General features: G+C 34.5%; 1 protein-coding gene across 4 annotated transcripts in view; it reads left to right on the top strand.

The window, feature by feature from the left end:
* LOC118196814 (prostamide/prostaglandin F synthase-like) overlaps positions 1-6,574 on the top strand; it is a 44,248-nt gene extending 37,674 nt beyond the window's left edge. For all 4 annotated transcript variants that reach the window (XM_085824115.1, XM_085824116.1, XM_085824114.1 and 1 more), the window contains 3 exons: positions 1,399-1,462; positions 2,807-2,882; positions 3,006-6,574. In XM_085824115.1, coding sequence (XP_085680241.1) covers positions 1,399-1,462; positions 2,807-2,882; positions 3,006-3,100 — 235 coding nt within the window. In that variant the 3' untranslated portion in view covers positions 3,101-6,574. The remainder of the gene's footprint in view (positions 1-1,398; positions 1,463-2,806; positions 2,883-3,005) is intronic.
* Positions 6,575-24,729: the final 18,155 nt, after the last annotated feature.

The following is a 24,729-nucleotide window of genomic DNA, read 5'->3' as shown; positions in this document are numbered from 1 at the left end:
TGTTGAAAATATTATTTCCTTTCCTTGAATATTATCAAAGTGATAAACCACTTATTCCCTTTTTTGCTGAAGATATCTTAAAACTTGTAAATGATTGCCTTCAGCACTTTAAAATTTTGAAACTAGAATATTCAAAAATAAGTAAAGCAGAAAATCTGTATAAATTTAATTTTAATGATCCAAATTGTTATAATGATAAAAGTAAAGTTTATTTGGGATTCATTGCTGAACAGTTAATGAATGATAAATGCCGCAAGAAGGACATTTCACAATCAGTTATTTTAATCTGCAAAATATTCTTACATTGTGATTATAATAGTAGTTGACTGTGTTTAAATAAATATTAAGTAAGTTAAATAATAATCATGTAAATCTCTAAAATAGTGACCGTTATTAGTGTAAAATACACTTATACATGTTTTTAAAGAAATTATGTTCCGAATTTAATGTTATCTACTTCATAACTTGTAGGGAGTTAGTTTAATTTTCAAAATTGTTTTATGGTAAGTATTAAAGTGAATTTAATAATAGTGCATAATACACACTTCTGTTAGTTTCTTAAAGTGAAATTACAAGCATGAAGTCGGTTGTATGGATAATTGCTTTATTCTGTTTGTTATTTTGTTTGCTGATAGGTCCTTAATTTTTTCTTTGATGGTCCTTAAAAGTCCTTAATTTTCATGTAAGGAAATGTGTATGAACCCTGGAAAGGAAGAATCAGAAAAGGAGATATTAATAAATATATGCCAAATTCAATTAACATTGAGGAGCTAAAATTTTGAAAGCTAATTGTTTTAAAACTTCTCATTCGACTTTTTACAAAACTTGGCAGTCTGGCATAATTTGAGTCATAGAATTGAAATATGGAAAAACATTGGTATGTTATTTCAGAAAAAGTCCAATTTTGTGTCAAAATACCTATGTTAGAATAGTGCTATATATAAATCTAATATATATCCTAAGTTGCACTTTCGAGACATGAATAACGCAATTTCAATTTCGTCAACCAGCCCAGTAGAACGGGAGATATAGAGCTTTCCCCCACTTTTTAAAATTCCCCCTGCAGTGTACATACATTTCTGAGTCCAGTCCTGATAACAGAATAGTACCAAAGTAACTATAAAAAAAAATATAAGGAGAATTCTTACATGAAATAAAAATGCAAAAATATATGAAATCTTTTTGTTTGCTTTTGATCTCTGTTCTTTCTGAGTGGATTGTAGAATAACTTTGTATGTGTGTGTGCAAGTGTAGGCAATATACATTTTAGTTCCTGGAAGAATGACTTACAATCATTTAATGTTCTGTTTTATTTAAGCAGTAAGAAGATAATTGAAATTTTGAATTAATCTTAAATTTCAAAGTCTGTGTTCTAACATTTCCATTATATTATTAAAGGTACGGGATATTGAACATGATTCCTGCTTTATTTTCCAAAACATCTCGTGATGCAGTAGCAAAAGTAAGTTCATATTTTTTACTTTATGAAAAACTGCTGTTATTAAACATCATTTTAAGATGGGTTATGTGCTAATGAAATGCGTTAGTAGATTAAAGTTATTATTATGATTTACATTTTTTCAAAGAGAGTTTTCTCTGTTGTCTTTAATAGCTGAGTGTAGGTTTTATTGTTTTGCTTTCACAAAAAATTAATAAGCTGGGAAATTTTTGTCATTTCACTTGTTTATGGTTATTTTATCCTCCTAGAAAGATATTGCCAGATAATAAAACGTAAGATCTGCACAGTGTAGTTTTTTTTATTCATTTAGATGTGTTCTGGTGCCTTTTAATTTTGTTTTCCTTGTACTGGAATTTTTTTATGACATATGCCATTTTATTCAGTAATTAGAAAGTGTTCTGTTATGCTTAACTTCATTCTCTGAAAAATCAAGACTAATGATTTGTAAATCAATATTTTTTTCCCCCTTTAAGCAAAAATTCTCTTTTAAATGTTTTAAGTTATATCTGATATAATAATCAGATTACAGTTCTCTCCCCCCACCACCACACACACACTGTTAAAGGCAGGTGCAAATGTTGCTTACTGTTATGAATGTGGTTTCAAAATAGGCATTCAAAATTCTAACAGGTTGCATGGATTACATACCGGACATGGAAGCCGCTTAGGCTACCAACCATATACCAAGAGTTTTGCAGCTATTAGCTGCAGTGGGGATATCTCTTGATAATAAAGTTCATATCAAAAGGAAGTCAAAAATTCAAAAAATGTTCAAAACATTGTTCTTCATACAGCATTGCAAAGTTTAAAGAGAAAATCCCAGGTGCTGATCTGGAGTGCTAGCATTCAATGCCACCTGGCAGCTCCCAGTTCTTCTTTCTTACCTTAATATATTTCATAGCTTTTTCTTCTACTTCCTCTCAAAGTTTGTGCAGTGAATCTCCAGAAACCTTGTCTAGAAGTCACAGTTCACTGAATTAGGAGCCAAAGCAACACAACTAGAATAATAATAATTGTTTCATTTCATCAGATTTGTATTTTATGTATATTTATTAAATTTTTCATATTCTACTGGTAATAAGAGAATTTTTTAAAATATGAGTGAAACATGGTTATTACTTAAATGTGTTTAAAAAATATTTAAAATATGAAGATTAGCACGTTCAATGAAATGAAATTTAAAAATATGTAAAATGTTTGCATGTCATTTTGTATGTATAAATTATTATATTTGAGGTTGGATAATAGGCATTATTCATTTTTGTTATTATTTCCCATTTTTAAAAATTATATGGGTTCTATTTACTTCATCTTATTCTCTTTAAATAATTTTTTGAATTTTCATAGGCAAAAGCTGAAAATCTAGGAGGAGATCTAAAAGGTGATTATTATCAAGTTGGTGGTACTCTGGTTGTCTCTAAAGGCAAGTAAATATTTCTAAAAATAATATATAAAATGTTTATTTTTCATAAAGTATTTATATTATTTAATCTCTGATTCTCTTTTTTAAAAAAATAAAGTTTGTTATTGTTATTATTATTTATAGGTGGTGAGAAAGTATTACTCTGTCATAAACAGGAGACTTTGGCTGATCATGTTGATCCAAAAGAAGTTCTCAAAAGTTTGAATATTTTGGAATAAAGTTTATCGTCATAATCTTGAGCAGATGCTGCACTTGTTATTAATGTATTATTAACATGTCTTACTATTAATGAGATATTTGATAACTCTTGAATTAAATATGTTCTAAGATCAGAAATTAAAACTTGTTATGTGGTCTGAAAAAAAGAAATAAGCTGAAGAAACTGAGAATCCAATAAAGTTTTGTTATATGTTTTGCGAAAATTTACAATAGTAATAGTCACAGGATAATCAGCTTGTGAGAAAATTAAGTGTGATTATAATTTTTGGAATTGATTGTTATCTAGAAGCCCTTCCTTTTAAAAAAAATTCTGGAAAAGTTTTAAATTTATGAAGTATGATATAAAGAGAAAAACAGGCTGTGCATGTGTTTTGTTTTATTTGTCAGGTCAAGAAAATAACTAATCTACATCAAAACAGTTTCTTACTTACTTGACACACTAACAGTTGCCAGTGTTACAGTACAGTCCATGTTAAAAACAATTTTACATATAATTTCCAGAAATGCTCCTGAGAATGACTTATATGTCCTTGTTTTAGTTTCACAGATCTTTGAACAAGACATGCATTCCTTTGTCCATTGTTTTAGTGTTTGAGAAGCGGTGTAAGTCACCAGAAGCTAGGTCTGGCTAATATGGTAGATGCAGTTAGCTTAAATTGCTTCACAGCTAAAACATTAGCAATTGTTCCTTCATGATATTCTGGTTATTTCCTTCTCACATGTTCATGCAGTTTCATTAAGTCATCAAGTTAACATTAACTTATTTATATTCTGATTACTCAGAATATAAGGGTGGGTATCAAAGCAGTCAACATAGTCTTAATTTCAAATGTCTCATTGCTTTTTTTTTATGGATATATTGAGTAAAATTTAGTAACCAGCTGAACATTTTCCATCGTGGATTGCTTCTATTTAAAAAGGAACATGATATCAGCTCACTAATGCACTTCAGTAATTTTTGATTAACAATAAGAAAATGTTTATTCTATTTGAAGATGTATCAGCACACACCATGGTTAGAACTTACTTCATAATCATCTACTTGTTTGTGTACTTTCACTTCCAAGTTATAAGGTTATTCTCATTTCACTGCATTTACATTATATGCAGGGCATCTGGAAAATTCAGAAATATGTTTTCCTTTGATTAAATTTTAAAACTGCATATTTTTTTTAAACTAACAAACCATTTTCCAGGTGTCGAATTTAGGTCTGTAAAGATAGGCCATTTGAGGAGAAATTTAATGTAAAACTAAGAACTTCCATATAACTCATATTATGAAAATATGAGTTATATGAAAAGAGTGAATAATGAAAACATTAAAAAAAGTATATTCCATATACTTTTTTTAATGTTTTCATTATTCACTTTTTAATTTAATTGTAACAAGCACTTTTGGTCAAAAAAAAATTTCAATGCTCAATTTACTTCTTCACATTAAATTTAGTAGTTAGAAATATTTTTAATTTTTATTAAATAGAATTGGAATAAATTCATTCTTTATTCAGTTTGCAAAGTATTACACTAAGAGTCATTATTGGTATACAAATTAATATTTGGAACAAAATATAAAACTAGATAAAGTTTTTACTAGCTCATTTCACTATTAGCTTTTCTTTCACACTTTTTTAAAAAATTCTATTTCAGTATGGGAGGGGAGTGTTGTTTTGTGCCTTAAAAAAATACATGAAACCTCAAAGTATGCAAACAAAAATTTAATTATCATCACTATATAAAGCATTTTTCCCTGGTATATTTAAATTTTTGTTATGTATTACAACACAAAGCAAATAATTACACTTGACAATATATAGTAATTTATTTATTTTATACTTCATATAGTAATCTAGAAACTGGTACAAGATCATTCATACAAGCAAAATTCTTTTGAATTTTGATGTGATTTTCTAATGTCTTGCATAAGTTATTTGAGATCTTAGCCTACATTTTTTTTATGTTAATATGTTTTCCTAATACAATTATAGTATTTCAGTATCTTTTCCTATGTACAGAGAAATTCCATGTATCTGGATTTAACTGGCACTTTATTCTATCCAGAAATAAGTTGTTATATTGTATTTTTTTCTGCAAGCCAAAGACATATTTACTGTAATACTAATGAGAGAATTTTATTTTAACAGAAGATTATATATAGTTTAAAAAATTAAATATTTTTATTTCTGTATAATAAAATACAAAACATATTTTTTCACTAAAATGATACAATGAACTTAATTTTTTTATTTGCATAATCATACAGCCAGGTCCTGTTTCTATTAAAATAAAGTAATGAAACTAAGTCTGATATTAGTGCCCACAAAACAAATCACATGATTTTGTTTTTATTTTTGATGTAGTAAAAGGAAACTGAAGATCTTTTTTCATGAAACAAAATGCATAACCTGTTTTTACTTGACTAAAATTAATCAAAGAAATTATTTTTGCTGATAAGAATTAAGATTTGTATTAAATTTATAATAGTAATAAAAAGGTCCCTTATTCAATTAAATTTAAGGGCACATGAATATATTAATAATATTTAATTTTGTATACCTTAAAAGGAAAAGTTCTAATACAATGGACTGTCGAATATACAAACCTTTGTAAATGGGAGTGGCATTAAAATAATTTTTTGAAATCAGATTAATAATTTGAAAAAGTGTGTAGTATACAAACCATCAGTTTACTGTGATTGGAGTTTTAGGTGTACAGAGTTTGGATAATTCTACTGTAATTGATTATTGTTACTTTTCTAAGACTCTTGTCTTTTTAACATGAAAAATAAATTTATTAAATGATATATGTGAAACCACTTAATGATTATCATGTAATCTGCTTTTCTTTTTGAATGTTTTCACACATTTACTTAATCATTTAAATGGAAAAAGAAAAAATGAGAAATGTTTGTTTTGTGTTGTTTTCTGTATTTTGTATGGGTGAATCAACATCTAATTTTGTTATATATTGTTCATAAGCACTGTATTTGTCTTTTGTACTACGGGTTTGAAAAATGAATGTGATTTTAATGCAGAGCTTTATAATATTATATGAGAAAAGAATTATATAATGAGTTGTATTTTCGTTTGTTTATTTTTTTATACATGATTATAAAGAAGTTGTGAAATTTTGAATAAATGAGTTTTGCAAAGTTTTCTTACTTCATTGTGCATAATGTTAATATGCCATCCAGTATGTTATTATGGATTGTTGCAGAGATGTAAGATACCATAATTTATCTTGATTAGAAAAGTATTTTGATATGAAATGCTCTTAAGAAACTAATTTCATTTAAAAATGATATGGATGTGTGAAAATTATGCACATCTGTTGATGGACAAAATGTCTTAGTTTCTTAATTGCACTTATATTTTAGAGATAAGCTAATTTTTGATAAGGTTGTTCTGTTACTTATATATGTACATATCCATGTCCTCTGTTGAAGTTTTATAATAAAATTTTCAGTTTCTATTGAATTGTTTGCATATTTTTTTATGTCTTAAAGTCTTTAGGATTCTATTAGCTTATTCTGTATAACTCGATACAGTTATGTTTAACATATAAACTTCTATGTATATTTTAGCTGGTGTCATATTTGATAATTTTGGATTAAAAACAGAATTGTAATAATAATATGGTCAAATTCTTCTCAATGAAGAAATGTTTTTATCCTATCCAATTTCTTACACACTTAATGTTATTTTATACTACTATAGGAATCTTTCAAAGGTATGAAAATCGAATACAAAAAACAATATGGATATCTGTAGATTAAATTTTTTTGTAATCAAGGGGGGGGGGGTGTCTCTAGGTGGAATGTACGAAGTACGTCGAGAGCATAGCTTCTGGTATGGCCACCCTAGGCATGAAGGCCGTTCCAACATCACCAGCTAAAGCATAGTAGGTGAAGATCCTTCATGGGATTACTGTCTTGATGATCGGGTGTCACAATCTTGGAGCCCCAGTGATCTCTTCTCCTTTCTGCCTCTCCTCTTAACTGCAACTTTTCTCGGTTTCCTTCTCCCTTGTGGTTTCCTCTTCTGACGTTTGGGCTCGTCATAAGAAACTGGAACAGCCTTGTCCCTAGTTCTTCGAGTGGCAAGAAAACTGCTCACGTGTTTGCCGTCCATGGAGACCCGTGTCACTGGAAAGGAGAGCCTGGTAATTGAGGAGTGAGGTACTGTCCCCAACACACTGCTTTGACCTCTGCTTCAGTTAAACGGGAGGCATCTTGTCATTCCTCACAGGTGTCAACCGGCTGGTCACTAGTCCTTGTGTCCAGTGGCGTGGGGACAAGCTCTTGGGAGAACCTACTTTTGGGAAAGCCGATTGTGGGACTTCAGTTTGCTATAAGTCCGGCTAGCCCTGGCGTAGTAATCTACGTCCCCTTAATGGGCTCCATGGTGGGTGGGACGGTCGGACCCAAATTTTTCCATTTAAATATGAATGCTATGATACCTTCCTGCTCCAACAATATACCCAATAATCCGATTGTTACCAAAAGACTAAGAAGCGACATAAAAAGCACTGTATCAGATGTATTGTCCACATTTCTTAATTATAACCAGCTGTGAAGAATTGGAAAAAAAAAAAAATGTCACCCTTTCTAATAAACTAACATCTTTTGTCTTCTGTAGGGGATCTGAAAAATATTAAGAGACTTCGGTTTGGAGACCTTTTGATAGAAACTGTGTCTGGAAAGCAGTCTAATAGTCTTGAAACTAACTAAATTAGGACAAGCAAACGTTGAAGTTAAGCCACATAACACTCTGAACTCATCCCGAGGAGTAATCTCTGAAATAGACTTACTAATAATAACTGAAGAGGAATCCGTTAAGGAGTTGGCAGATCAAAACGTGTGGTGCTCATAGGATCAAAATATGGAAAGATGGTCGACTCATTCCCACTAAACATGTCATACTTACTTTCAAGTCTCCTAACCTGCTTAAAAACATCAAAGCTGGATACTTAAACTGTTCAGTCAGGCCTCATATACAGAATCCAATATATTACATTATTGATTTCAATATCAATAATGGCAGACAGAAATTCAAAACATTAAAGTTACACAAAAGATATCATTTGCAGAAGCCAAAAGACTTGTTCTCTCTAATCAGCCAAGACCTAATAAATCTTATGCATCCGCAACAAAATCATTCAGATTAATATCGACACAAACCACAATAACCGCACAGAAAAAAGAACTAGCAATGACAGAAGATCCTAGAAACTGTTAGAACAATGTTCAATTCATTATCTCACCACCAGATGGCTGCACTATGCAGGAAGCAGTTTCGAAAATGGCTTGCCTGCTAGTATGAATTGGTAGAAAAATAATGATACATTATAAAATAGTGATTTATTGGAAAGGACAAATGCTGGTTCACTGTAAATTGTGCAAACTAACTTGTGAAGTGTTTTTTGTAATTTTTCTAACTGTTAATTTAATTGCCTTAAGTTCCTGATTTTTAATTCTTGTGTTTTTAACTGTAATACAACTGTTACTTCGAATTGAAGAGAGAGTCTGTCTGTCTCCGAGATGATCCATGTGTTGACAGTACGTATGGAGTATGTGTAAATAAACTCTTGCATTATTTTTGCTGATTTATTTTACTTTATCAGAATTATTATTAATATTGATTAAACAATTAGGTAATTCATCTCCGGATATTGACAGTTGATATCGCCAGGACATTCATAACAGGGACATTTGGTGACCCTGGTGTGCAGGACATTGCAATGTGCATAATCTCAATGCATCGACATAATTACCAGTGTAGAAGAGACTTTCTGCTATTTTAGTGTTTCTAGACAATGTGCTCAACTTTTCAGAACCAGTATTTTGTGATTATTGATTTCCTTTTGAGTGTTATGAATGTTTTTTTGGATATTAGAAAGTGAAGCACAAAAATGCCTGTTACAAGTATTAATAACAGTGATGTGCAGCTAGAGACAAGCAAAGTGAGTGTAAAGATTCCCCCATTCTGGATTGATAGACCAAAGATGTGGTTCTATACTGTTGAAGCCCAATTTAAAATTGCAGGAATTACATCAGAAGGAACTAAATTTAAATACTTAGTGGCTCAGCTGGATCCTAAGTTTGTAGAAAATATATGGGACATTATCAAAGATGAAATTGCAACTAAATATTCAGCAGCAAAAGAAAGGCTAACGAACGTATTTAAAGAGAGTGAAAATAAGCGTATCAAAAGCTTATTGACTGGTTTAGAACTTGGTGATATGAAGCCAAGCCAACTGCTGAGAAAGATGAGAACGCTTCGTGATAATAACGATGTGTCTGATAAAGTGTTACGTACTCTCTGGATGGAAAAGTTGCCTGACGCAGTCAAAAATATCCTTATAGTCAGTTATGAGAGTCTTGAAAAATTAGCCAGAGTGGCTGATAAAATTGCTGAAATGGGTCCATGCATGGAATTTGCAAGTGCATGCAATGATGCCTCTCCAGTTAACGAACTTCTCACTAAAATATCTGCTTTGTAGCCGCAAATAGCTTCCCTCAGTGTGCAACGTTCCAGATGACAAACTCGTAGTCCCAACCATCCCAGGAGTCGCAGCAGATCTCCTCAGAAACGGTATAATCCAAAAGGGAAACTGCTATTTCCACTTTAAATTTGGGAAAAAGTGTTTTCCGGAAAAGTGTACTCCACCTTGCAGCTGGAAACAGACAGAAAACTCCAGCCAGCAGTAGATTCAGCGGCTAGCTCTGCTGCTAAACACATGAATAGCCGTAAGTTCTGGTTATTTGTAATGGATAGAAATTCAGGACTAAAGTTCTTAGTGGACAGTGGAGCAAATGTATCATTGCTGCCATCATTTTCTACAACAAAGGGATCGTGTGACTACAAATTATATGCTGCTAATGGAACAGAAATACCGACTTTTGGTATATAGGTACTTACTGTAGATTTAGGACTGAGACGCCCATTCCAATGGCCGTTCATCGTTGCCAAGGTAAGCAAAGGCGTATTAGGTGCAGATTTTTTTAATCAATTTCATGTATTAATTGATATAAAAAAGAAACAGTTAATGCATGGCATTACTCAACTTAAAGTCTCAAGTGATATAATGTCTGTTAAGTTAGAATACAGCGCCACCTATTGGATAAGTAGAGAAACTCTCACTTGGCCATCTGGATTCGGCTAAGCAACATGCCAGAGCATGTATTAGATCTGAATAGTTAATTACTGTAAATAAATTAGTTAGTTCTTTTGCTATACAGTCCACTTATTAGTTTAGAATCATACTACATGGTCAGCAGAACCGGAGAAATGAACAACATGCTGGCATTAGATAGTTTCGCTTTTAACGAAGTTTTTTATTTCTAACTAGGTTAGAAAATGTAGTGAAGGAATATGATGATAGTTCGAATAAGAACGAAATTCAAATAAAGTATAGATCGCTACAAAGCATTCAAATGGATATTAGAAACTTGAGGATTAGATATTTCGAAAGCGTTGATGAAAAAGATGTCACAGACATCGATGAAGAAATCGCCGAAATGGAAGAAAGAGCAAAGTTCTAGAGGTAAGCAAAGGCGTATTAGGTGCAGATTTTTTTAATCAATTTCATGTATTAATTATGGAATTATGGATTAAGAATTATGGAAATTCTATCATCTATCGAACATTCTGATAATGAAAATGATTGTAATAAATTTGATTCTAAAGTACAAATACGTTTGCCAGAATTACCAATTCCTAAGTTTTCTGGTAAATATACCGAATGGAATAATTTTAAGCTTCAATTCGAAAACATCATAGCGAATAACACTCAACTGACAGAAGTTCAGAAACTCTACTATTTAAAGGCTGCATTAATTGATGAAGCAAAAAATCTTGAAACTGTTGATGATACTTTTAGTTCTCTATTTAAAGCTCTTCAAGGTAGGTATGAAAATAAAAGAATATTAATTGAGACGCATATAAAGTCAATAATGGATTTACGTACTTTAACATTCGAATCGTCTAAAGGAATAAAATATGTAATAGATAATGTTACTAAAAACGTTAGGGCTTTGAATGTTTTAAAATATGAGAAAAATAATTTATCCGACATTCTATTATTAAATATCGTACTTCAGAAACTAGATTTCGAAACGCGCAACCAATTTGAACTAAGCATTAATGCTACGGAAGTTTCTACGTTTGATGAATTAATTTCGTTTTTAGAGAAAAAATGTCAGTTATTGGATAACATTAACCGTAATGCTAATAAAATGAAATATCCGTTAGAAAAAAATTCGAAATCAAAGGCTCTGATGGTTAAAACCGATAGTGTTTCGATTTGTGTTATATGTAAAAATAATAATTATCCACTGCATAAATGTGATTCATTTTTAAAATTAAATCCAAATCAAAGATATGAAATAGTTAAAACCTCTAAACTGTCTCATTAACTAACATTTAATCGCAAAATGCAATTCTAAGTTCAGATGTTCGGAATGCCATAAAAAACACCATTCATTAATACATCGCCTGCTCAGAAATGGCGCCATTCAACAAAAGTTAGAAAAAACAAAAACGGAAGCAACGAGTGACTAAATTAAAAACAAGAACGCAGATGTCTCTAATAAAAATCAATCAACTTGTCTTTTGACACGCAGAAAAACGTGTTATTGGCGACTGCAATAATATATATTTGCAATTCCGAAGGAAAAAGAATCCCAGTTCGAGCAATACTTGATAACGGCAGCATGAGTTGTTTCCTGTGTGAAGGAGTTGCTAATTTGTTAAATATAAAGAAAGAAAGAATTTTTGCATCTGTATCCGGAATTAATGAGAACGTTATAAATATTAATTATCAACTAGATGTACAGATTTCGAATAAGGATTTAACATATGCAAGATCAGTTAATTGCTTGGTTATTTTAAATAACCAATGTAACTCTATCAAGGTGTTTAGATGTGCAGTCATTAAATATTCCCATTGATATTGAATTAGCGGATCCGCAATTTGGAACACCTAACAAAATAGATATGTTACTAGGGGCCGAATTCTTCTTTGAGATTTTAAAAGAAGGAAAATTTCAATTAGAAAATCAACCGTTGATATTCCAAGAAACAGTTTTTGGATATATCGCGTCTGGTGTATGCAAGAGTAACTCAGAAGTAAATTATTGTGGTTTAGTTCTAAATAGTGAAGAAAGAGTTGAAGAAATTTTGCAAAGATTTTGGGAAGTTGAATTCATTGAAGATGTTGAGGATGCTTTGAGTGAAGAAGAAAAATACTGTGAAGAACATTTCAAGCGTACTCACTATAGACAAAATGATGGAAGATATGTAGTTCAGTTACCCATAAGAGAAGGTATAGAATTAGGAGAATCGAAAATGCTGGCTGAGAAAAGATTGCATTAAGTGTGGAATCGACTAGAAAGTGATTCGAATATGAAAACATTATATAAGAATTTTATCAAAGAATATAAGGATCTAAATCACATGGAAGAAGTTCGAGAAATTGAAACATCAACTTGCAATTATCTTAGTCATCATGGAGTTTATCGGCCAGAGAAAGCCTCTACCAAGCTTCGCGTTGTGTTTAATGCATACGCGGCTACTAGCAATGGAACGTCACTGAACTCAATATTAATGAAAGGGCGAATACCTCAAGAAGATTTATTTTCTATTATTATTAGATTTCGAAGGTACAACTATGCATTAGGAGCTGATGTTCAGAAGATGTACAGACAAATACTTATTGAACCATCTCAACGAAACCTGCAGTTGATCTTGTGGAAGGAATCAGTTCGTAGTCCTGTGCAGATTTACCGTCTAAGGACTGTAACATACGGAACAGCAAGTGCACCATTCCTTGCAACAAGGGTCCTGAAGCAGTTAGCAATGGATGAAGCGACAGACTTTCCTCATGCCTCAAGAGCCATACTGAAGGACTGTTACGTGGACGACATCCTCACTGGAGCTAATACGCTGCAAGAAGCCAAGGAGTTGCAGACACAGTTAACCTGTTTTCTAGAACGTGGTGGAATGTAGTTACACAAATGGTGTTCAAATAATCCAGAACTATTGAATAATAAAGAAAGTGCTACTCAGGATTACTCCTTTCAAGTTACGGATAAGGCTCAGATTACAAAGGCCTTAGGAATGTCATGGAATACGTCTACAGACTGTTTTTCTTATGATTTAAAGATACTTGACTTTGAAGAAACAGGCACGAAAAGAGATATCTTATCAACGATAGGTCGCCTCTTTGATCCGTTAGGTTTAATTGGACCTGTTACGACAAAAGCTAAAATATTTCTACAAAAACTTTGGCTTCTAAAATTAAATTGGAATACACCTCTTCCTAAAAATTACTTTGAAGAATGGAAGAAATTTCTGCATAGTCTAAAAATAGTCAACGATTATCGCATCCCTAGATTTGTTCTAGCCAATGGATTACAGCAAATAGAAATTATAGGATTCTGTGATGCTAGTCAGAAAGCCTACGGTGCTGCAATTTATGTGAAATGTATGTCATCTTCAAATGAATGTTCGTCAAGACTTCTGTGCAGCAAGTCTCGTGTGTCACCTCTGAAGTCAAATACCATTCCTCGTTTGGAACTTTGTGGTGCAGTTCTGTTGGTAAAACTAATGAAAAGAATACTAGAGGCCATTCAGCTGCCTATAGTGAAGGTGTATTACTTCACTGATTCGTCAATAGTGTTAGCATGGATTAAGAAGGAACCTTATCAACTAAAGACATTTGTTGCTACTAGAGTATCTGTTATTCGAAGCATGACTGTGGTTCATGAGTGGTACCATGTTAGCACTCACAATAATCCAGCTGATTTGATATCACGTGGAGCTGAACCTAAAGATCTTCTTCATAATGATTTATGGTGGTGTGGACCAACTTTCTTGACTAAGGAGAGGTTTTTGACTAATCCTTGTGAATTAATTTCATCTGATATGGATAATATGGAATCCGTCAAAGAACTCAAACTTAAGGATAATGACTTAGTTAATCTAAATGTGAACTCTAATTCTCTTGTTTTAGATCATATTCTTAACATTAGTAATAACTATATTCGCATTATTCGTGTGTTAAGTTTTGTTTGTAGATTTATAACTAATTGTAAGGGAAAAAATTTAATAGGTTCTCTAACTGTTAAAGAATTGGATGACGCTGAGAAAATCATGATCAGGTATGTACAGTTACAACATTTTAGCAAGGATATTCTATCTTTAAAAAATAAGAATTGTGTTTCTTCCAAAAGTAAGTTAAAATTTTTATGTCCATTTCTAGATAATGATTCTCTTCTGAGAGTAGGAGGCAGACTTGCCAATAGCAATCTTAATTACAACCAAAAGTTTCCTTATGTAATGCCAAAAGATCATGTATTTACTAGATTAATTTTTCAGTATTACCATGTTAAATATTTACATCTTGGTACTCAAGCACTATTGCATCAGGTTCGTAGTAAATTTTGGGTTATTAATGGTCGAGATATAGCTCGAAAGATTGTACATGAATGTGTAACATGTTTTAAGGTTAAACCAATTGTATGTGAACAACTTATGGGAAATTTACCTAGTGAGAGAGTTAACCCAGGGTTTGTATTTAATACGTGTGGACTCGACTTTTCCGGTCCATTCCTCATCAAGTATAAAAATCAGAGAAAGGGTAATTATGCAAAAGTGTACGTTCCTATATTCATATGTTTAGCTACTAAAGCAATACATTTAGAAGTAGTAACTGATTTAACCACAGATTCATTACTTGCTACTATTAAAAGATTTATTTCTAGACGTGGAAAATGTAATACCATAATGTCAAATAACGGTACTAATATGGTTGGTGCAAAATCAGAACTGAAAAAATTGCATAGTTTAGTCCTTAAATCTAATTCTGATATAGCAGATTTCTTAACATCTGTGAAGGTATAAATTGGAAACTAATTCCACCTAGAGCGCCAAATTTTGGTGGTTTATGGGAAGCAGGTATTAAGTCATTTAAATATCATCTTCAACGTACAATCGGCAGTTATAAATTAACTTTAGAAGAATTTTGGACTGTTGTCACACAGATTGAAAGTATTCTCAATTCTCGTCCAATTTTACCGTTATCAACAGATGCAAATGACTTTGAAGCCTTAACGCCGGGACATTTTTTAATTGGACGTTCCATTACTTCATATCCTGAAGCAGATTTGTCTCATCTTACAGATAATAGACTTTTCTTTTCTTTTAAGTTATTACCAAGTTTATTCAAGTTATTTGGAAACGTTGGCAAACTGATTATTTAAATCATCTACAACAACGCACCAAATGGTTTATTAATAAAAAAAATTTAAATGCAGGTATGTTAGTTGTGTTAAAGGAAGATAATCTTCCCCCATTTAAATGGTCTTTAACTATAATTCTAGAAGTTTTACCTGGTAAAGATAATAAGGCCAGAGTTGTTAAAGTGAAAACATCAAATGGTGTGTATATTCGATGTATTAGTAAAATTTGTTTATTACCTATCCAGGATAATAATGTTTAGTTTACATTATTATGTTCCTATAGAAAATTGTGCTTTACATTAAAATGAAACTGTTTAAAGAATAAGTTCGATTGTAACATAGTGAATGCTTATGTTCTTAAATGTTACATTATTTTATATTATATTCATGATGAAAGATTATCTATTAGTTTCCATATTGTATTGGAGAATTAGTTTTCTTGATTGTTAAATTGTATGTATGTTAGTAATTTGTATGTTGAAATTTGTAATTTCAACGGGCGGCGGCATGTTAAGTTAGAATACAGCGCCACCTATTGGATAAGTAGAGAAACTCTCACTTGGCCATCTGGATTCGGCTAAGCAACATGCCAGAGCATGTATTTGATCTGAATAGTTAATTACTGTAAATAAATTAGTTAGTTCTTTTGCTATACAGTCCACTTATTAGTTTAGAATCATAGTACAATGTCAATTGGTGTTGATCATGTTATATCTACCATAAATAATTCTTTCAAATTTGCTGAAATGCTACGTCATACCCAAATATCACTAAACCTAATGTACTAAATAAACAAACAAAGCATAATAAACACTATATTTGTACAAAAGGCCAACCTGTATATGCACGTGCACGACAGCTAATGCAAAAAAAAAAAAAAAAAAAAAAAAAAAAAAAAAAAAAAAACTGAAATTGGTAAAGCAAGAATTCCAGTTTATGCTTGATAACGATAATATCCGACCATCAAAATCCCAGTGGGCTAGTCCTCTACATTTAGTAAACAAAAAAAGATGGAACTCTTAGACCTAGTGGGGATTATAGATGACTAAATGCTCAGACAATCCCAGACAGGTACCCTATACCAAGCATAGAAGATTTTCATCTCATTTTGAGTTGGAAATCCATTTTCTCCAAATTAGATCTCTTAAAAGCGTATTACCGAAGCCCAATTGCAGAAGAGGATAAGCCAAAAACAGCTATCATTACTCCATTTGGGTTATTCGAGTTTAATGTAATGAGTTTTGGACTTAAGAATGCACCATCAACGTTTCAGCGTTTTGTGCATGATGTATTTCAAGGTCTTGATTTTGTGTTCCCTTACTTGGATGATGTATTAATAGCCTCATCATCAGAAGAGGAGCATAGTAAACACATAAAACTAGTGTTTGAAAGATTAGACAAATATGGTTTATGTATCAATATATCAAAATCATTGTTTGGAGTGGAAGAAATAGAATTTCTCGGATACCTCATAAATGCTGCAGGTTCAAGACCTTTCCCTGCAAAAGTGCAAACGATTTTGAATTATAAATTGCCAACAACATTTCATGACTTACGTACATTCCTAGGTATGGTAAATTTCTACCGCAGATATCTTAAAAATGCAGCAGAAACACAAGCCATTCTCCACGAGATGCTCAAAGGTGCTAAGAAGAAGGATAAACGAAAAGTTTCATGGACAGAGAAAGCTAAATTGCAGTTCAAAAAGGGCAAAACAGATCTGGCTAACATTGCTTTATTAACATTTCCCAAACCTGATTGCGTATTATCCTTATTAACAGATGCCTCAAACTGGACAATAGGGTCAGTACTCCAGCTGGAGGAGGGAAGCTGGAAACCCATCGCTTTCTACTCGAAGAAATTAAATGAAGCACAGACGGCATACAGCACATATGACCGAGAATTACTAGCAATATATCTCTCTATAAAACAGTTTAAACATTTGTTAGAAGGTAGAGAGTTTAGAGTCTTTACTGACCATAAACCTCTTATTTTTGCTTTTAAGCAAAATAATGAAAAAGCATCATCATGGCAATTGAGACAACTTCAGTACATCTCTCAGTTTACCACTAACATCCAGCACATTATAGGCAAAGAGAATATTGTGGTAGATACCCTGCCTCGAGTGGAAGAGATTGTTGTTATCGATTATGAAAAGATTGCATTGGAACAAGGTAAGGATGAAGAGCTGAGAAAATTAATTGATGGAGGGACTTCATTGATATTCAAAAGCTATACGCTCCCTTCTGGACACATCTTATGGTGTGATACTTTCCAAGACAAGATTCGTCCCTACGACCTAAACCATCTCGAAGAAAGATATTCCAGCATAGAAACATGTTCTTTCGCACCTGGCATCAAATCTACAGTTAAGTAGATAACTTCCAGGTTCGTATGCCCAAATATCAAGAAATATTCAAGTGAATGGGACAGGTGTTGTGTTAGCTGTCAGACAGTCAAGGTGACCAGGCACACAAAGTTGGGAGAATACCAAGAAGCAGACTCCAGATTCAGTGTCGTCCATATTGATTTAATAGGCCCATTGCCTCCCTCAAATGGAAAAATTTACTGCCTTACATGTATCGACAGATTTTCTTCTTGGGTTAAGGTGATTCCATTGGAAGACATTACAGCAGAATTAGTTGGGGAGCAAAGGACAACGGAAGTAGCATGCGTTCTTTATCGCTCCGTCTTAAAGCCGTGTATATGCAGATATAGTGTGTGACAATAGTCAAAAATAGTATCATCGCAAAGAGCAAGCTCTATAGTACATGTAGATTAACGATTTTGACCGTGTGACGCTTATGAAAATTATTAAGGAATATTAAAGTATCTCCATTTACGTGCATTGTGTAAAGCAAGGAGTTACAACTTTCCCTAGAAGCGGCACTGCCCGTTCGATAGGTCCGAGCTACCAGCCGTGAACTTTGACCTTCGCAGAGCAGCAGTGCAACCTTCCCCGCCCCCCTGCAAAGCTGCAATAAGGAGATAACAAATGGAAGTGTGTGTTTATTTTCAAAGTCATATCTCCGCTGCTAATTACTTTAGCGCCTCCAAGCTAATTTTCCCATAAACAGCATATCGAGTGGAACCAAAGTTTCTAAAATTGAAGAAATTCGGACTATTAGTTCGAAAAATTCCAAGTCTACCTATTTATACACTTTCGTTCGAACGTTTTATACAGCGAAGGACACCACCAACTCAAAATTCAAATTTGACGGAATCGCTTTCTACTCGAAGAAATTAAATGAAGCACAGAGGGCATACAGCACATATGACCGAGAATTACTAGCAATATATCTCTCTTTAAAACAGTTTAAACATTTGTTAGAAGGTAGAGAGTTTAGAGTCTTTACTGACCATAAACCTCTTATTTTTGCTTTTAAGCAAAATAATGAAAAAGCATCATCATGGCAATTGAGACAACTTCAGTACATCTCTCAGTTTACCACTAACATCCAGCACATTATAGGCAAAGAGAATATTGTGGCAGATACCCTGCCTCGAGTGGAAGAGATTGTTGTTATCGATTATGAAAAGATTGCATTGGAACAAGGTAAGGATGAAGAGCTGAGAAAATTAATTGATGGAGGGACTTCATTAATATTCAAAAGCTATACGCTCCCTTCTGAACACATCTTATGGTGTGATACTTCCCAAGACAAGATTCGTCCCTACATACCTAAACCATCTCGAGTTAATTGGTTAATTGGTTTCAGTGATTTAAGGAAATTTTTCAATGACAAGCAATTATTTTTCAACGCTTCTAAATTTACGTTTACATCTGTGCGGGAAGAGTGTTCTAGTCTGAATTTTACAAGCCGATCTATGCATACAAGTAATTAACTTCAGTTAAATAAATTAGTGACTACATCTGTGTGTACAGCGTTATAGAGTGAATTTAGGCAAGGCCATCCCGTGTTCCGCTACTAGATAATACCCAGTCAATTCGGGTAATTAAATTAGTGTCTGTGTTTTCAGTGTTAACATTTGTATCTGCGTGTTTTATCTGTGGATTCTTATGAAGAGAAGAATAGATGTATAATATCATAAGGTAGGATTTTAAAATTGTTTTATTGCATTGGAGCATTTTTGAGTTTTCATCTTGCATGCCACAGTTTACTATCTCTCTGCTAAAATCTACAGTGTCGCAAATTTTGCAATAACTCCGCAACGTACGTTCAGTGGTCTCGTCCGTCTCGTATTATTGTACCTTTATTATTCTACATTACATAGTCATTTTAATTCTCAAACATTGTGCTTATCGAATATTATAATTTTAATTATTGTATTCTTTGAATATTCCTAGTATATGTTGCACTTATCATAATTTAAACATATTAATTCTCAAATATTGTGCTTATCGGTCATCGTAATTTTAATTTCAGTGTTATTTGAATATGCCTAGTATATGCTGAAACCATCATAATATAAACATTTCAATTCTCAAACATTGTCCCTATCGGATATTATAATTTTAATTTCTATATTATTTGAATATTCCTAACATATGTTGCCCATCATAATTTTAACATACTCGTGTAAATAACACGAGTTGAGTACGTGTTGAGTGTAAATTGTGTATCTCAGTTCTCCGTAGTTTTCTCTCATTTCCTTGTACTTTGTATAATTGAATTAATTATTTGTTTTGATATTTTTTTAGTATTGAGTTATCTTATATGTAGCTGTTTAATAATTTATTAACGCTGTGCATTTTCCCTATGTTTTGTTCTGAGCTATTAGCTCATACTTATTATGCAATTTTTTTTAATAGTATTTAGTGTGTTCAGTTAAGTTACTTCCAACTGTTTAATTCTTAGATTACCTGTATATGCTTATTTAAAGGGGTTGGCGGTCGAGGCTCTGTACCCTACTGAGAGGATCTCTCAGTGCGACGGTGCATATAATTCTACGCAGTTAGCATCCTAGTGCTGAGTTATACCTACTTGTATTATATTACTTGCTGAGTTAAACCTACTTGTATTGTTTATGCAAGATAATATCTAGTCACTAGAATGAGCTCGCAAACTCCAAAATCCCAAGCAAACTCAGATGGTGCTAGGATTAATGTGAACGCTTCCCCTCCAGCTGAGACGCGTACCACTACTATCAATTCACCAGCTTCCAGAATCGAGACCATCAATCATCTTAGCGACCAGCTACATTCATTTTTAATGCAAACAAGAGACAGCCGCAAATTCCACGTGAGCGAGAAAAAACTGCTTGGTTCATTAATTACCTCTATCCACAATACTTTTGCAGAACAAGAAGTGTACTGTGCAAGTCTGCAAGGAAAAATTCAGCTGCTGCAACAGCAACTCAGCGTGAATGATAATCGTTCTTTAACAGTTCCGGCCACACCAGAAGACCTTCCAGAACAGACGGAAACAGAAAAAACCCCATTTAAGTCAGAAAGAGAAAAAGAAAAGCACGAACTGCGCAACTTAACAAACAGTTATAAGACCACGTCCTCCTATTAAAAGTAAAAGAAACAGATATAACTCAATAAGTCAGATCACAACTGACTACTGAACTTAGCGCCAGGGAACTGGGCATTACTGTTGAAGAAGTGCGGCCCACACGCTCTAACGAACTTTTAATTAGGTGCAGCCACAGACAAAATATAGAAACACTTAGGAAAGCGATTGAGGAAAAGCCCTCACTCTCAGCAGCAGTCACGCTCAGAGAGCCCTCTTTCAGGAAGTCCACAATAATCGTCTTTGGTACCCCCACATCCGCAACAGCAGACGACATACGTGAAGCTTTTGCGAGCCTGGTGCCCTCAGCAAGTGAAGAACAAATACATCCAAGAAATCCTATTCGCACAACTATCGGCCTCACCTGGATCGTCGACCTACAGCAGAATCTGTACGAGGATATTAAGGACCTTAGAAGAATTCTTATAGGATTTAGCTCTTGTGCTTTCAGAGTCATTCTTGTAAAGCAGCGTTGGTCTGTGTAAACTGTGGACAAGCTCATAGCCAGGATGACTGCAAAGCAAAGACTCCACACTGCGTCAATTGCGCAACTCACAATAAATACAAAGGCACTAGCTTCGACACCACACACCCGTCTAGTGCAAGACAATGTCAAGCCTACAAGGCAGAACTGTTCAGAATGAAATCAACGGCGCAGTGGTAGATGAACAGCAGGCTATTGCATATCCAAGAACAGTACATGGTTTTGCAGTTCTTCAAAGCAACTTGCAACGCAGCCAAGCCGCAACTGTCCATGCAGCCCAGGTTATTCTAGAAAACAATGTAGATCTAGCCGAACTACAAGAGTTTCATTCCATTAACAACAGGATCACAGGATTCAGCAACTTCAAAACTTACCATTCAGTAGGCAATCAAGCAGCCATCGCCTACAATAGTCCACTCACGCCCCTGCTAATGCATAAAGGAGATTACTGTACAACTGGAAGGGCCTTATGGTCAGATTGCCATCACCAGCGTGTATTTTCCTCCTTCGCACGACATTGTCACTGCACTCCAGGAGCTGGAACAAGTCACGATGATTCCGACTAGGAATAAGATAATCGCTGGGGACTTTAACGCTGCTAGCCCTCTATGGGGTGCGCCAGAGGAAAACAGGCGTGCTTGCCCTGTCCTTGACTTCATCACTTCTCATAACCTTGCAGTCGTCAACCCCACCGACAGCCTTCCTACATACTGGACTACCAGGGCTCAGGGGTGGCCTGATATCACTTTAGCCACCACTGGTATTCTTAATAATATTCACAATTGGAAGGTTAGCGAAACTCCCTCGTTCAGTGACCATCGCTACATTGAGTTCAGAATTGATTCGGAGCACCAATTTATAACAAAGAACAGATGGAAAACGAAGTATATAAACCTGAATAAATTTAAAGATGCACTCTTAACCCATATTGAAAGTCTCGTGGCACAATGTAGCAATTGCAACAGTAGTAAAGAGATCGACGCCATACATGAAGATCTTATGCAAACACTGCTCTCAGTGTACGAAAAAGTCTTGAAAGGGAAACATTACGCAGTCCTGAAATGCACTCCTTGGTGGAGCACCACGCTGACTGCTGAACGCAGCATTTGTTGGTCGTGTGTGCTTAATGCATGATATAATTAAAGAAAATAAGAGTAGACAATCTCCTATAACAAAAATATATATTAAGTACTAAATTACAATTTAAATTACATTGCAGAGATCAACACAGAGCTCGGAACACAGTTCGTGCTAGCGTCGCGTACCTTGTCCGACGAGAAGTCTGAGTGAGTAAAGATGTCGCTTTGATGCTCCGATTAAGAACTGGATTTTACACGTGGCGCCATCTCATGAATAGAAGTTGAAGTATCTGTCGGAACGCCACAGTACTCCCCCCCAAGTACCATCGGTACGTTATAAGTACTTTGGGTTAAATTTAACCTTTCTTCCAGATCTGGTAGTTTTAGGTTGCTCTTTAACGGGATGTAAGCTTTCTTCCGGGAGTGATGTTGATGAGGAAGTTGTTGGATCTTGCATTAGAAATGCTGGTTTGAGACGATCGATTCCAATCACTGATTGTTTGCCATTGCAGATGATGGTGAAATGTTTCGTTGTTCGTTTGACAACTTTGAATGGACCATCATATGAAGGTGTTAAAGTTGGCTTGATTGCATCGTTGCGCACGAATACGTGCGAAGATGTCTCAAGCGCAGGATGTACAAAATAGCTTGGCTGGTTATGCGAAGATGCTGGGGTTGGCGAGATATTGCTCATGGTCTCACGTAAACGTTGAAGGAATGTTGGAGGGTCGATTACTGGAGTAGATTCCGGGTGAAAGAATTCACCTGGCAGACGGAGGGTTGCACCATATAACATTTCAGCACAAGTGCTACCAATGTCTTCTTTGAATGCTGTGCGAAGACCAAGCAAGACTAGGGGTAAGGCTTCTGTCCAGTGTGTGCTACTGTGGCACTTCAGACCTTGTTTGAGAGATCGGTGAAAGCGTTCCACCATCCCATTTCCAGATGGATGGTATGGTGTTGTGCGAATATGGCGAATGCCAAGAAGAGAGGTGAGGGATGCGAACAAGTGACATTGAAATTGTCGGCCTTGGTCAGTAGTGATGGTGGTAGGCATGCCAAATCTTGAAAGCCACTGGGAGATGAATGCTCGAGCTACAGTTTCAGCGGATATATTTTCAATAGGAATGGCTTCAGGCCATCTTGTGTACCGATCAATACAAGTGAGGAGGTAAGTGTAACCATTTGAAGGAGGCAATGGGCCAACCAAGTCTAAGTGTACATGATCAAAGCGTCTTGCTGGAAGGTTAAATTGTTGAATGGGACTGTGAGTGTGACGGGATACTTTACACCGTTGACATCTAATACATGAACGAGTCCATTCTGTGATGTCTTGATTCATTGCTGGCCAGACAAATCTGTCTGCGATCAGCTTTTTGGTGGCACGGATTCCAGGATGTGCCAAATTGTGCAAGGCATTAAACACTTCACGTCTAAAATTGACAGGAATATAGGGACGTATTCTATTGTTCTCTATGTCACAGTAAATTTTAAGCGTTGGATCAATGTGCAGCGTTGGATTTAAGCGTTGGATCAATGTTGTAACTGAAGGGAGGTTTGTGGATTTGAGATTAGGTTCTTGAGTTCCTCATCATGCAATTGAGCTTTTGCAATTTCAGAGAAATCTGGGGTAGTGAGGTTGATATTGTTTACCCGAGACAAGGCATCAGCGACACAATTATCAGTACCAGAGACATATCTGATATCTGTACTAAACTGGGCGATGAAATCCAGATGTCGAAGCTGACGAGGAGAACATGAGTCAGAGTTTTTTCTAAAAGCGAAGGTTAATGGTCGATGATCGGTGAAAATGATGAAGTCGTGTCCTTCCAAGTTGTGCCGGAAGTATTTAACAGCACAGTACACAGCAAGTAGCTCTCTGTCATGTGTGCTGTATTTCCTTTCTGCAGTAGTAAGTTTTCTGGAAAAGAATGCCGTTGGGGAAAGTCCTTTAGTGGTATGGGCTTGAAGCACTGCTCCTATGGCCGTGTCAGATACATCTACCATTATAGAGAGCTGATCACTAGGTGAGTGATAAGAAAGTGTGGCTGCATTTGCCAGATCGTGTTTGCATTGCACGAATGCTGCAGATGCAGATTCAGTCCAAGGGACAGCTCGTTGATCGTTTTTTTTGCTATTCTTCAGAAACTCATGTAGGCAGGCTTGTGTTTTTGCGGCATTTGGCAGAAAGCGTCGGTAGAAATTTAACATTGCTAGAAAACGCTTCAGTTCAGAGATGGTTTTGGGCTGGGGTAGGTCGTTAATTGCTTTGACTCTTTCCGGTAAAGGTTTGACTCCATTCTGGGTAATAAGACATCCAAGAAAGGAAACTGAGGGTTGACCAAGTACA

The sequence above is a fragment of the Stegodyphus dumicola genome, chromosome 9 (genome assembly GCF_044657685.1).
Source record: "Stegodyphus dumicola isolate Sdum_Otavi_A_Nest chromosome 9, ASM4465768v1".
Lineage (NCBI taxonomy): Eukaryota > Metazoa > Arthropoda > Arachnida > Araneae > Eresidae > Stegodyphus > Stegodyphus dumicola.
Note: the sequence above shows the minus strand (reverse complement) of the source record. Positions and strands in the feature narration are given on the sequence as shown.